Source organism: Prinia subflava, chromosome 20, assembly GCF_021018805.1.
Source record: "Prinia subflava isolate CZ2003 ecotype Zambia chromosome 20, Cam_Psub_1.2, whole genome shotgun sequence".
Lineage (NCBI taxonomy): Eukaryota > Metazoa > Chordata > Aves > Passeriformes > Cisticolidae > Prinia > Prinia subflava.
This window is the reverse complement of record NC_086266.1, coordinates 6,457,148-6,470,539: the sequence shown is the minus strand read 5'-3', so window position 1 is coordinate 6,470,539 and position 13,392 is coordinate 6,457,148. Positions and strand designations below refer to the sequence as shown.

The 13,392-nt window shown below is 41.9% G+C and overlaps 1 protein-coding gene across 3 annotated transcripts in view; it reads right to left on the bottom strand.

Annotated features, from left to right (window-relative positions):
• Positions 1 to 13,392, bottom strand: part of ATRX (ATRX chromatin remodeler) — a 66,140-nt gene that overhangs the window by 4,779 nt on the left and 47,969 nt on the right. For all 3 annotated transcript variants that reach the window (XM_063416879.1, XM_063416880.1, XM_063416881.1), the window contains 11 exons: positions 12,514 to 12,631; positions 11,828 to 11,955; positions 11,451 to 11,539; positions 11,118 to 11,287; positions 10,126 to 10,279; positions 9,746 to 9,849; positions 8,126 to 8,234; positions 6,917 to 7,094; positions 4,977 to 5,171; positions 1,497 to 1,646; positions 65 to 187 (listed from right to left, as the gene is read on the bottom strand). In XM_063416879.1, coding sequence (XP_063272949.1) covers positions 65 to 187; positions 1,497 to 1,646; positions 4,977 to 5,171; positions 6,917 to 7,094; positions 8,126 to 8,234; positions 9,746 to 9,849; positions 10,126 to 10,279; positions 11,118 to 11,287; positions 11,451 to 11,539; positions 11,828 to 11,955; positions 12,514 to 12,631 — 1,518 coding nt within the window. The remainder of the gene's footprint in view (positions 1 to 64; positions 188 to 1,496; positions 1,647 to 4,976; positions 5,172 to 6,916; positions 7,095 to 8,125; positions 8,235 to 9,745; positions 9,850 to 10,125; positions 10,280 to 11,117; positions 11,288 to 11,450; positions 11,540 to 11,827; positions 11,956 to 12,513; positions 12,632 to 13,392) is intronic.

Genomic DNA, 13,392 nt, shown 5'->3' with positions numbered 1-13,392 from the left:
TCAGACTGACATTATGCACAATTTGTGTCAGAAAACCCCTGCAGCAACACGGGCTGATCCTTACCTCCAGCTGCTGGTTACTCATGGCAGACAGAGCACCCAGATTGTAAGGAATGTAAGTCTGGGAGCTGAAATTGGTGGGCATGGTGGTGGTCCCTGCTGGCATGTTGAACCGCATGGTGATGCCCTGCAAAACACCACGAGCACCTCACTGACTCTGGAAATTCTGAAATAACCACACAGAGCAGCCCCTGCAGAGAGGCACAGGCCCTGAGCACGGAGCAAGGGGGTTCCCAGACCTCAGCTTAGAACCTCATTTCAGTCACACAGGAAGCCAAGCTCCAGTTCTGAATGATCTCTGAGTTTAGCTTGCCAATATTTGATATATAAATAATCACAGCTTATTAGTACAGCTTAAGTTGAGTAAAGATAATTTTTTTATATTGAAAACCACTACTTAATGTTGAGTTTGACCAGCCTGTAATAAACTTCTGAAGAGGTAAAATGCACAGTTTATTAGCAGGAATGTAAAGCTCATTGCCCATTTGGATTTCTCATAGGCAACTTCAGATTTTACTCTTTACCTCCCTTATTTTTTTCCCTCCTCAAACCTTTTCATCAGTTCACTCAAGGTGGTCAGTGGCAATTTATACACCCACTTTTTGTACTTTTAGTGAAGAGCTTTGGAGGGTGCCTGACCCACGGAAATTCAAAAGGCAATTTGGGGTAAGACCAACAAATCTGAAAGAGAATTTCACCCTTGGTGGCATCTCATTAATTCCCTAATGACCCTGCCAGGGGTACAGGCACAGCTTTTGTTTCAGCAACACAAAGAGCTGTGGTGCACCCCACACACCCAGCCAGGGGGATAAATCACCATCAACTGATGGAACACAGGCAGGGGCCAACAAAATGGGAACAGGGTTCCACCCTCCTGTGATCTCACTGATTTCTGTGTTATTATATTACATTAAATATTGTTTTGTATGTTAATGTGTGTATTAAGGAAGGTAACACTGTCACACAGAGCCCCTCACAGGGACACCCTCAAATGGGAGAAGAGGGATTACACAGGACATCAGCTGAGTTCTAGCATAAATTAGAAAAAAATGCAGCTGTAAAAGTAACTTGTAATTAAAGTAACAAAGCAAATACACAGAAAGAACCAGCAACAAAGGAGCAAAAAAGACACATTATTGTAGGATTGGCTGAGCAGCCAATGGTGCTCTTCTTCTGCTGAGTTTTGGTTCTGTCTGGTGGAAGTTGAAGGTCTAAAAAGAGGAGTGTTTTCTACAATAAACTGATTTCCTTTGCATGCACAAGGGGGTCTGTGTCTCTTTGTTCCCTCATTGCTACACACAATTTTTCCTGTGTCAAAATTTGCTTTATATGTTCATTTCTTGGTGTATAACAAAATAGAGAAACTGAAAAGGTAATTGGAAGTCTACACCTGGAAAGATTATTTTCATATGCATAAACCAATTAAACAGCTTTACCTTCTTTTCTGCTTCGTATTCTGCCCAGGCTGCCTTCCTCTCTTCTTCAGTGAGCTCCTCTTCCTCTTTGTGGTCCAGGAGTGAATCGTGCTCGTGGTAGCCAACAATGTACTCCTTGTTGATCTGGAGCAGCTCTGCCAGGATGGTGTCCTGCTCAGAGGAGGGGACAAAGGAGGGGTCACTCAGCAGCCCTGCCCTGTGTGCTCCCCCTGTCTCCCCATCCCACACACAGCAGCTCTGAGCACTCCACAGCACAATCAAACCTGAAAATCGTTTAAAAGTACAATTTTCCACGGAGGAGAGCAATGGTTTAACAATCTGTTGCAGAGATGACAGTCCAATCACTTAATAAACCACAGGAATGCACTCAGATTCCACAACAATAAATGCACCTAAAAAGAATGGAATGTGCCCAGTCCTTTGCTTAGGCTGGACAAGAGACAGGACCCATCAATAAATCTGCATTTATTATACACAAGTTTTTCTCAACCAACTGAACATTTAATACTAAAGTTAAAAATAAAAAAATTAAGTAAGAAACAAATTCTTCTAATCCTGAGATCAAAATTCTCAAAGCTGTCCCTGAGTTCTCTGTTCCCATGGAACCACAGTAAACCACACACCTCTGTCCTGAGGCAGTGTAAAATACTGATAAACCATTTCCAGCTGAATCTGAACTATGATGTTCATCTGCTTTTCCAATCTGCATTACATGACCTCAACTGAGCCAAGTCTTCATCTCACATAAATAAAAAAGTGACTTCAAGCCTCATCCCCTGAGTGAGGAGTGGGAGTGAGCCCAGGGCAGGGGTGCAAGAGCAGGGCCAGTTCTGGGGACACCCAGTGCCCCAACACTGCCTCTGTCCAGCTCAGGGACTGTAATTAACTCTGCTGTAAATTATAATGTCCTTATTTCTATGCTTAAATACAGCAAAGGTGACCAAGTGATCCCTCAGCCTTAAGACACCTTTTTTGGACTGAAATTCCAAAGCAGCCCTTCCCAGCTGGGCAGGGATAGGGGATGAATGAAATTAAACAGTGGAGGTTGAGAGTAAATAATTCCTGTGAACCACACTGATATTAGAAATTCTCTGTTAGCCCCAAGGATGTGCAGAGCTCAAGACCAGAAGCTGTTGCTGAGGGCAGAGCCTGCAGCTCTGGACTCAGGGCTGCAGCACCACAGACACTTTTCCCTGAGAATCTCCACAACTCGAGGTCTTGTTAGACCACAGAGGGCAGAGAACTGCTGCTCTTAATAAAACTGGACATGGAACTTGGATAAACTTCCAGGAAAACAACAGACTGCACATCTGCACTGTTATTTTTATACAAAATAAAAGCATTCAACAGCTTCTGCCCCCTTAACAGCACTTTCGAAGAAAACTGGTCTTGGACTCAAAGTTGGATTGCTGTAAAGCCAAAATTCTCAAGGATCTGATTTAAAACCAAGCAGGATTTGTTTCTTCACTCTCTGACTTTTAAAACAATACACAGTGAATTCTCTTATCCCATTTAAAACACATGAATTAAACATTTGTTTTTTCTTAGGGAGTTAAAAAGGAATTAATTCCAGGAAGTTACAAAGGAGTTAGGAGAACCCAAACACTCAGCTCTGGATTATTCCTCCTCAAGCCACACAGGTCTTGGCTGGAGGATTCCTGAAGACCCCTCAGACTGTGGGATGTCACAGAAAACCAATTATCCCCACAGGTTTGTCCACATTCATGGACAGATGGTTGGAGAAAAGATGGAACAGATTTCCCCTGATTCCTGCTCCCAGTTTCCTCCAAAAAGGGGCAGTTCTAGAAGGTATTTCCAAACCTCCTCGTCCCCACCTTCTGAGGACTCTGCTCTCCCAAAGCCAGGCTGGATCTCCCCTTGCACTCTAAAATAATTTACAAATCACAAAGAGTGGCACTTTTACCCTGCCCTCATGGAACAGGATCTTAAAGAGAATTCTTATCTCGAAATGCTGTGTAATTATGTGATGTTACAATAAAATGTGTTCCTATCAACAGATTTTTAAATCAACTTTAAAAAGATGCTGTGTGTTGTTAAATTAATTGTTAAGGAGATTTATAACCAAGCTGGATCATGCAGCTTTGCTAAAATACACTGAAATAAGGAATAGTTAACTGAGTTCATGGCTGAGGAACCTTGCACTGATGAATTTACTTGAGGATTTACAGCCAACAAAAAGGAATTAGGAATTTGCTCACAGCATGTACTGAGATGCACATCTCCAAAAGGACAAAATACCATCTGCTAAAACCATGAAAAAAACCCCAAAATAATTTCAGTCCCCAGATTTGTTCTATTTACAGGCAGGAAATGGTTAAAAGATCATATTCAACTTGACTTACACAAGCCTTACACTGATGATGGTATATAATATATTAATATGGAACTTAATATGCAAAACTGAGTGATGGAGCAACTTTTGAGTTTACAAACACATTCATTAACTGATTTACTTCTGTAATAGAAAACCAGAAACCTTCAAAATATAATTATTGCAGTGGATTGATCAATGTTTCAAGTAAACAGATTTGGTTGCTTCACAAGTTTCTGAGCTATTTTTGTATTTTTTTAAATAAGTAGCAGCCATCAGTAAATGGTGATGCATTGGCTCTGTGTTTGTGGAGGTACAAATGCACAAAGAATGAAATAACTAAGAATGTCAAAAAGGATAAAATACTATTAATTATATAATATAACACAGAGTGACTGAACCACAGCAATTTAACCAGTTCATGAACTATGGCCACTCCCTGACGTGTCCCTGCCAAATGCCAAGGAGAGAATTGCACAGCAGCTAAAGGATGAATTCGTCTCCAGCAATCCATAAACACAGAGACTATAAATGAAATATAAACCCACAGCCTGATCTGAAATACACAGTGACCCTGGAAAAAAGAATAAAATAACAGAACCAGTTATTCTTTCCCCTGAAGTTTAATCTTACCTAAGTGCAACTCTTCCCTTATCTCTACCAAATCTCTATTAATGGTCTCCAGAGGAAGTTAAACAGGGAACTAAAACACAGAAAGTCCTGGCAAAGGCAAACATGGATGGAGTTGACTCTTTCCTCCAGTGCCACCTCACACGTGTGTTCTCACAGACTGAGGTTGTGCTGGGTATCAGCAGCACCCACTCAAATGCCAATTTGAATTTTCCACAGTAAAACTTCTATTGGTTCAAAATGTGTGAAAAAAAAGTGTCTTTGTTTGTTCTGACTTAAAAGCTGGGTCTTTTAATGAGTATCTTTCTCTCATAGTGCCAATTACACTGAGGGGAAACTCCTCACCCAGCTCATGACAGGATTTGTTGTATTAATGATGGATTTTCCTGTGTTTCCTGCTATTCACCTCCACTCCAAATGGCCAGCACTGCTCTACCCCAAACACCTGGAACATGTTCAGACAGACCCAGGCTGTTTCTACAGCACGGAATTGCTGCTGCTGGAATTCCCCCACTCACTTTTGGCAGCATGGGGGTGTCCCTCTTCTTCTTCTTCTCGGAGCTGGGGTCGTCCAGCAGGTCTGGCTCGAAGGTGTAGAGCTCGGTGAGCTCGTTCATGGTGAAGTGCCGCTCCACCTGCTGCTGGTCCACCACCCTGAAGGACAGCGACTGCTTCGTCACCTGCCGGTCGTAGATCTTGTCCTCCATGGTCCCCTGGGCACAGACACAGCCACACTCACACACAGGGATGCTCACAGGGGGAAAAAGCCAAAGGAACAACCCGGCAGCTCTCTCTGCCTTGTTTCTGTTGATGCCTTGAGTTTTGGCTTTTATATTTTCCAGACTCTGTGCTGCATTAGTATAGAACTCTGAATTTCACATGAAGTGTTAGCAAGTTCTCCTCACAGCTCAGTCAGACAAAACAATCCCATTCCAGCCCCACAACCAAGGACACCACTGCAGCTCCAGGACCAGAAAGTTTAAACAACAGGGAACTGAGGAGAGCAAACTGGGAGGATGGGACTTCATTACCTGAAGCTGTAATTGGAAAATTAACCCCAATGTGTAAATGGACCAAAATTTATAAAAGTGTGAAAACTCGTGAGCCCTGGCGCATCTTGGGTGTAGCCATGGCCCTGGGCTCTTGTACTGCCCAAGGTGTGTCCTTGGAAGGCCTTTAAATAAATTCCTACTTTATTCCTTTAACACTGGCCAGCCTCTGTTCCAGGCAGCCTCTCAAGGCTTCACCATGACCAAGTTTTTACCACTTTCAAGCCCTCTGTTTGCTGAGCAATAAAAGAAAAAACCTGCTAGAAGCAGCACAGCAGGAATTGTGCATGGGACAGATGTCATCTAGCTGTTGACTAGAGGAAGAAAATTGGTCTTTTAGTGGTGTTTTTAAAAGATCCAGTTTTGCTTCCATTCCCTAAAGTAGGATTATGACCCAAAAATGGCAATTTTCACAGCATGTACCTTATTTTGCTGCTTTGAGCAGCCTGTAAAAAGGAAAACAGATACCATATCACTGTGGTGGAGGGGAGAAGGGAAGGGAGGCAGTCAAGTCTAATTCACCACAGCTGTGTACAAAAAAATTAGATCTTTGATGGAAAAAAAGGAAAATTACTTACTTTTTGAAAAAAAAAAAAAAAGATGACTGAGAAGGAGAAGAACAGCACAGCCTGTTCTGAACAGCGTAATTTAAAAAGGATATCAACAGTTCAAAAGTGCACAGAGAAAACTACAAAAATAAACTGGAGCCTGAAGAAAAACCCCATTTCTGTCAGTAACGTGTCCCAGACAAGGATCTGCTTCACCTGGGATGGCCAAAGTGACTGGATCAAGGGTTAAGTGCTACTGGGAAAGTCTCCAGGTTCCTCTGTCACACCTGAGGAAGCAGAAGCTGAAGCAAGGCACTTCCTAACAGAAATAATGGCCTTACATAAGCACAGGTCAGGGTCCACCCCAGTTATTACCCATCTCTAACACCTGCAGGGTGTGATACAGTTTTCAAGTCAGGACTGGACACCTTTTATAAAAATTAACTTGTCTCCTGTGGTTTCACTGCAGTTGGACCAGCAGGGTGTGCAGAAGGAGCTGTCCTGGGCAGGGCTATTCCCTACCACCACCATCCTCTGCAGGGACTGCTCCACTCAGAGCTGTCAGTGGTGTGCAGTTTAAAAAGGCTGAGACTCCTGTTCTGAATCTCTCTGGACGTGTGAATCACTGCTGGAATGGCAGAATTTGGGTGACACAAAGTGTCAGGAAATGATGTGTCATTTATTTTACTGCTCTTTCCTTCATGAGCTGCTTCCGTGGCCCAACGCTGCTCCAGATCAGAGCTGGACCAACCTGGGTCACTGCAGACCCCAACACAGCCCAGACTGTGCAGTCCCCACAGCCCCAGCTCCCAAATTTGATTGCAGGAGGAAACAGCACAGAAAGTGCAGCCAGAAATGTACCTGAGCCAAAAACCTGTACACAAACACAGGCTTGTTCTGCCCGAAGCGATAAACCCTGAAGATGCTCTGGATGTCGTAGGAGGGGTTCCAGGAGGCATCAAAGATGATGACTCTGTTTGCAGCCACCAGGTTTATTCCCAGGGAACCTGCTTTAGTGGATATGATAAACAAGCGGCCTCTGGAACAGAGAAAAGTTGCAAAATTTGGGTATTTTGGAAAATAACTGTTGTTCCTGTGTTGCTGGGTTACTGTGGAGTTGTTCATGCACTTAAATAATTCTAAAACTTCATTAAAATAATGTATTAAGCATAAAACAGATGCAGATTTTACAAGAACAACACTTTCAGCAAAACATACACTCCCAAAAATACACATCAAGGCCTTGTGCAAATTAGCTGTTAACAAAAACTGGCGGGGAAGAAAAAACTTTGGGGTTTGCATTTTCAACCTCTAATGAAATTTGTTATATCAAATTAAACCATAATTTTAAACAGGCAGATTCCATGCCATTGAAACTCTTTCCTGACCTGCAAACTTTCAGGGTAACTCTCCAATGACACTGTCTCTTTGATATATCTGAGTTTTTTGAGATTCAAAAAAATCTCACTCACGTTTACCTTGGAACCAGTTCTTGACAGACACCTGACAGAATAAACTATTTTAAAGTATTAACACTGGATTATTTCACTACTTAATTTAACTTTTTTCCTCCTCCACATTATAAATGACTGCACCATGATTGCATACTTAAGTTTTTAAACAAATCTAGGAAGGTGAAGCTCCTTAACTTTATCCAAATATAAGTTTGTCCCTTTCTATCTAAATCAGACTTGAAAGTCCCATTTTGGAGGAGCAGTGGAGCCTGGGAGCCAATTCTGGAGGCAGCTAAAAGAGTTAATTTGCTCCTGAGTGGCCCAGAGACTGCAGCCTCCTGGCCATCACTTCCTAGCTCCTTGTATCCTTTAGGAAATTGCAATAAAAACTCTGATTTAAACTGGTTACAATCTACAGGGCAATGAAAAGAGCAAGGAAACCCTGCTGAGTACAATGGGATTAATATGAAGTCAGTAACACATTGCTGCACGTTTTCTGTGTGAGTTCTGATCATCATTTGCTTGGTCCTGAGGTCTAATAAAAGTAATAATAACCAGGGAACAAAAGAAAGAAAAAGGAGAAAATAAAGCACATATATCTCAGGAGGGATCTCACCTCACATTAGTTTCATCATTAAACTCCTCAGCCCATTTCTTTCTGGACTGAGCTGTGGTTGAGCCATCCAAGCGATAATAATCAATATTTCTGAACCATTTTCCTTCACCTGTAAATGTAACAGCCAAGTTAAGAAAATGCTGATGGTATAAATAACCAGACTGGTAACCAACTGGAATTTAAAGACAAAAATTTATAATCAAAACCAGTTCTGAGGTTAAATTTAATGATTTGAAAATATCTGAGCTTTTTTTGGTGTGGGGAAGTCCTCTTATTTTTCACTCTTTCTAGCTGTATTTATAAATTTGCAGAGCTATGCCTTAACTTGGAGCCAAAGTTAATTTTAGAAGTCCCAAAGATGTTGTTACATCTCATCTTCAGGTGCTGTAGCACTAATTGCACTTTTCCAACTGATCCAGGTGGGTTCACGTTACAGCACCAGTGTCAGTCAGTCTCCCACACAATCAGCACTGACAAGTCAATGCTCCAAAGGAGACTTCAAAGGTCAAACTCATTTTGGAACTGAAATCCAGAAAAATCTTTGGGTTTAATTACCCTGTGAGTTACAGCAATTTCTTGTTGGAATGGGGGAAAAATAACTACAGGTGATGGAGGATTTTCTTCTCTCCCCAGTTCACAGTACCCTTCCATCTTCTCTGGCCATCAGTGTATAAGTACACAAAATTCATATCCCCGAGCCATTAATCATAAAGAAAACAACGTTTTGGGGAGCAGCACTGCTCAATTCAATCCATTGTGAGAGGCAGATGGGTGAGTTCTGTTAGGAAAGGTGAATCTTGCCATGAAATAGTTTTGCTGGCCAGAATTACCACACATGAAACACCCCCAGCCCTTTCAAATCTCAGAATAAAGGTACAACTCCTCAAAAAGACACCTTGTAATGTCTGAGGTGACAAAATTCAGAATAGGAAGCAACAGGCAGGAACAATAAATCTGTGAGAGACAGATCCTGGAGATCTCTCTCCTGCACTGAGGCACTTTTCCCTTATCTCTAAGTGCAAACACATGGAAGGGTTGGATGAGAGACTGGAAAGGACAGGCAGACTTGGAGTTCTTCAATCCACATGTCCTGGGAATGAAACCCTGGGTAAGGAGGAACAGCATCCTCAGGAGCTCTGGGAACATCCTAGTGAGGAATTCCATGCCATTTGAGCATCTCTAGGATAATAACTCAATACTTGCTCCCTTATGAAATCCATAGGCCAACGTGCTGCTGCGCATGTGAAGCCTAAATTCACATTTTCCATGTCTGAAGGCTGGTTTAAAGCAGCCTCATTCTCTTTCACTCTCTCTGCCCCAGGAGGAAGGATCACACACCAGAATCCAACATCATTTTTGTGCAGAATTTAATGGAATGCCTTCTCTCAGATATGAACATTGAACCTGCTCAGGCTACAACAAGCACAGATGATGGAGAGTGAAATCAGAGAATCCCTACTGGGACAGCAGAGACCTCCTGCAGGGGAGCCCAGTCACCCTGCCAGCCTCAGGAACTGCCCAGAGCATCCTAATGAAAACACTGATCTCAAACCCATCCCTGGCACTCCACAAGGCTTGTGAAGAGTTCTGAGCACTGCAGCTGTTGAAGGAGAGGCTCACCTTTGTAGATGGGAGGCTTATCTTTGTCAGATTTCTCCCTGTTAGCCAGCTCCAGGAAATCTTCTATCAAATCCAGAGATATTAGGGACTGGCTGAACACTAGGCTGAAAAAAGAAACAGGGAAACACAGAATTCATCTCTGGAGTTATTCTGATTATTGTACTGCTTCTTTTTGTTCCCTCCTCCCTCTGATATGACCTCTAAGGCAAACAGAGCAAGACTTCAGTGCAGCACATGCAGATGTGGGAAGAGCCCTGATAAAAATGAGTGTACCATGCTTGTCTGCTTCAGAAAACAGCCCCAGCAGAATGAGGAATGGATGGGGAACACTATCAGACTAAAATATTCCTAAAGCCTTTAATAACATGTGCAGAACTTACACTTTGTCTCCCAGCTCCTCTGCCATTCGAAGAATTTCAAAGAGCAGCACCATTTTCCCAGAATGTTCCAGCACCTCAGCATCTGCATCAGTGACAAAGTCTTTGTACCAGTCTGGAGCTGGGCTGCCAGGATTGGAAGAGGATGTAGCTTTGCCTATTGAAAAAGAAAAATCAAAGGTGAGAACACAGTCTTTGTTTAAATGCTCTGAATGTCTGAACTACAGAATTGTTCCCTCATTATCAGACTTGACTGGTATGAAAAGATTTAAAGAGGCAAAGAAACAACAGCCTTTGCACTGTCAGCAATTCCAAGAGTTAAATATTTAAGGGATGCAGAGACAGAAACTCACCCTGCCTATACTGCAGCTCCTTTAACACATTTAATCTCTGTGTGTAAATGTTTTACATACACACCCTCCACCCCCTGCACATTTACAAGATGTTGCCATTGGGATGGGGGCAAAAAAAAAAAGATTTCTCGCCTGAATTGTCCCAGAAATTTTAAATTACTTAGGGAAAGATGTTAGACACACATGAAATAACAGAATCAGAAAATTATCTGTAATACCAGATACAAGACAAAAGCTAGATTATTACAGGGAAAAAAACCAAAAATTAAGTGTGCAGCTGCAAGAAGTTTGAATAACAGTTTTAAAAAGGTCTTGTATTCCTGCTGCACTGGATCTGCTTGCTCAGCATCCAATTCAAATTCCAGATGCAACAAATTATGACAGATCTATTTCCTAGTATTTCCATTAATCTTCCAGGTTATGTAATTTTGTACTTCTAAATTTAAAAAATGCCACTGTGCAGCTTCCCTGGCTTAAAATCCCCAAGTTCTAAGTTGATGCCCCTTGTTCTTCCTGGATGAATACATAATTAGAAGTAGCAGGAGCTGTAACTATTAAGGAATTCCTGAATTCCAGCTCTCTCAAATTGCCCTTTGCAAAATGAAGCTGCCTCACGTTTCCATCCCTCTGTGCCATCCTCACCTTCATCTGACTTTGCTGATGCAGGGTTGTTTGTCAGATCTTCTACATTTCCTTCCCCACCTCCACGAGATCTTGAATTCCAGACTTTAATGACTTCAACATCATTATCACTGCCACTTCCACTTGAGCTACACTCTTTCTTCGCCTTTTTCCCCTTGGATTTTTTTTTCCTAAAAAGCAACATTATACACCACATTATTTTTTTTTAAATCCCACTGAAAGGAAACATATTCAAACAGACACATAAAATACAAAATAAATATTCACTTTATAGAAATCACTTCAGTTCTATAAGGGAAACAACACCAACAAATTAAATAAAAAGTCAATTACTTTGCATAATCATCAGAACTTAAGCTCATGGAAGTTTCATCGGAATCTGAAGCTATGAAGTCATCCATGCTGTCTTCATCAAAATAGCCCTCAAAAGAGAAAAAACAGAAATTAATTGTGTTCACCCAAAAGCTTTTATTAAACCTTTAGCCATCTGCTTACTCTTCATTTAAACAATGGTAAGTTCTATAAAGGCCTGGCCTTGCAAATGTTTTAAGAGTGACAACATACCCAGCAAGAAAAATATGACAAAACCAGCAGCAAAATGACCCCACAGCAACAAAGATTTCCATTAATTTGACGAAACTTTACCTGGAGTTTGGCAGAGCTTATTTGGAAAGCTCTCAAGTGAGAGTATTTTGATATATCTAATTTACCTTATTTTCTTTGCTAATATAGTCCAGCTGCAAACACCAAGGGTGAGTCCAGATTCTGCTCAACATCTGGAAATCCTGGAATAGTTTAGCTCCTTTGCCTCTTCCACCTTCATTGCCACCACCTACACCTGACAATAAAGTTCAGGTTTTAGAGTGAGCCTGAGTTTGCCACACTCTGCTCCCTTTGAAGAGCCCGGCAGTGCAGATCTGAGTGTTCTCTCCAGCTGCACATCATACTGCAACATCTCTTGTAAAAGGGCTCAGATTACTCACTCACAGCCATTTTTATTCCTAGTTAAAGTTGTCAAAATTAGATTTTCTCCTTTTTTTTGATAATGAGAAACATGATTATATTTTTTACATGAAAGCACATTGCTCCCCAGTACAGGAATGTACACAAATCCTCTTAAAAAGACAGACATGTCTATTTAGGTTTTGTAAAAGCAGCCCAGGGTGGAAAACAAAAAATAACAATTGCATTTAGGTCTCATTGAATCTAACTAATCTGAGCTACCTGTAACATTGCAGTATTCTAGTACAAAAAAAAAAAACAACCAAACAAACCCATCCTGTTTGTTTGTTGTCCAAGCACTTTGATGCCTAGGACAATGCTCAGAAAGTCGATTTTCACCTACCAACTGAGGCAAATGCCCTTATTGAATGCCCCCAGAGCTGCAGGCACATACCTGTCAGATGGTCCAGGTAATACTGGTACAGCTTGCACTGGATCGGGGTCATGCGCACCTCGAGCACGTACTCGTATTTGGGGGGCAGGAACTTGGTTAAGGCTGTGTAATCCTTCCTCTGCAATGGCACAAACAGGGAACGACTCCTGAGAGCTCCAGCACGTGTGGCAGCTCACAGGACAGGGCACTGTGGATCAGTGGTGGTGATTCTGGGGCTTTCCAGCCCCAAAAGGAGGAAAATCAGCCCAGGGAATGCAATCCCCTACAGAAACCCACCTGCCCCACTCAGCCCATGCCCAGCTCCAGGTGCTTGCAAAGTTCACTGCAACTCCATGAGCTGCTCTGGGAGGTACTTTTGGGGATTTTTTAGAATACTAAAAGCAGATTTTACTCCTGTTTCAGGTTTCTTTGACTCTGGCACTACTCTGTCTCTCCACTCACCGATGACCACAAGAGAGAGCTGCCTTCTATGGACAGGATCTGCTCTGCACAGGAGAAAATCCATGTGGGCTCCATCCAAAGCTTTTTTTATCTGAGGTCTATAAAGTAACAGGTTCTTCACCCTTTTGAATCTGAATAATTTTCTTCTCTCTTGTTTTCCGTTGTCCTGATTCTCACAGATCAGAAAAGCTGACAAACTATGGACCAGCAACTTTCTGTGCAGACTTTAAGGCAGCTTTTAAATGTGCATATGGAATTAAAATGGAATATTTCAGAGCAACTAATGTCCTATTCAACCACAAAATGTTCTTGTCTCCCAGCAGGAAATAGCTTTATCCTCTAATATTGGATTTTAGAATACACTGACATTTGGAGAAAAACTATGAAGCTTTTCTAGTCACAAATAATGCAGGGATTTTTTTTTTTCACCATCAGTGA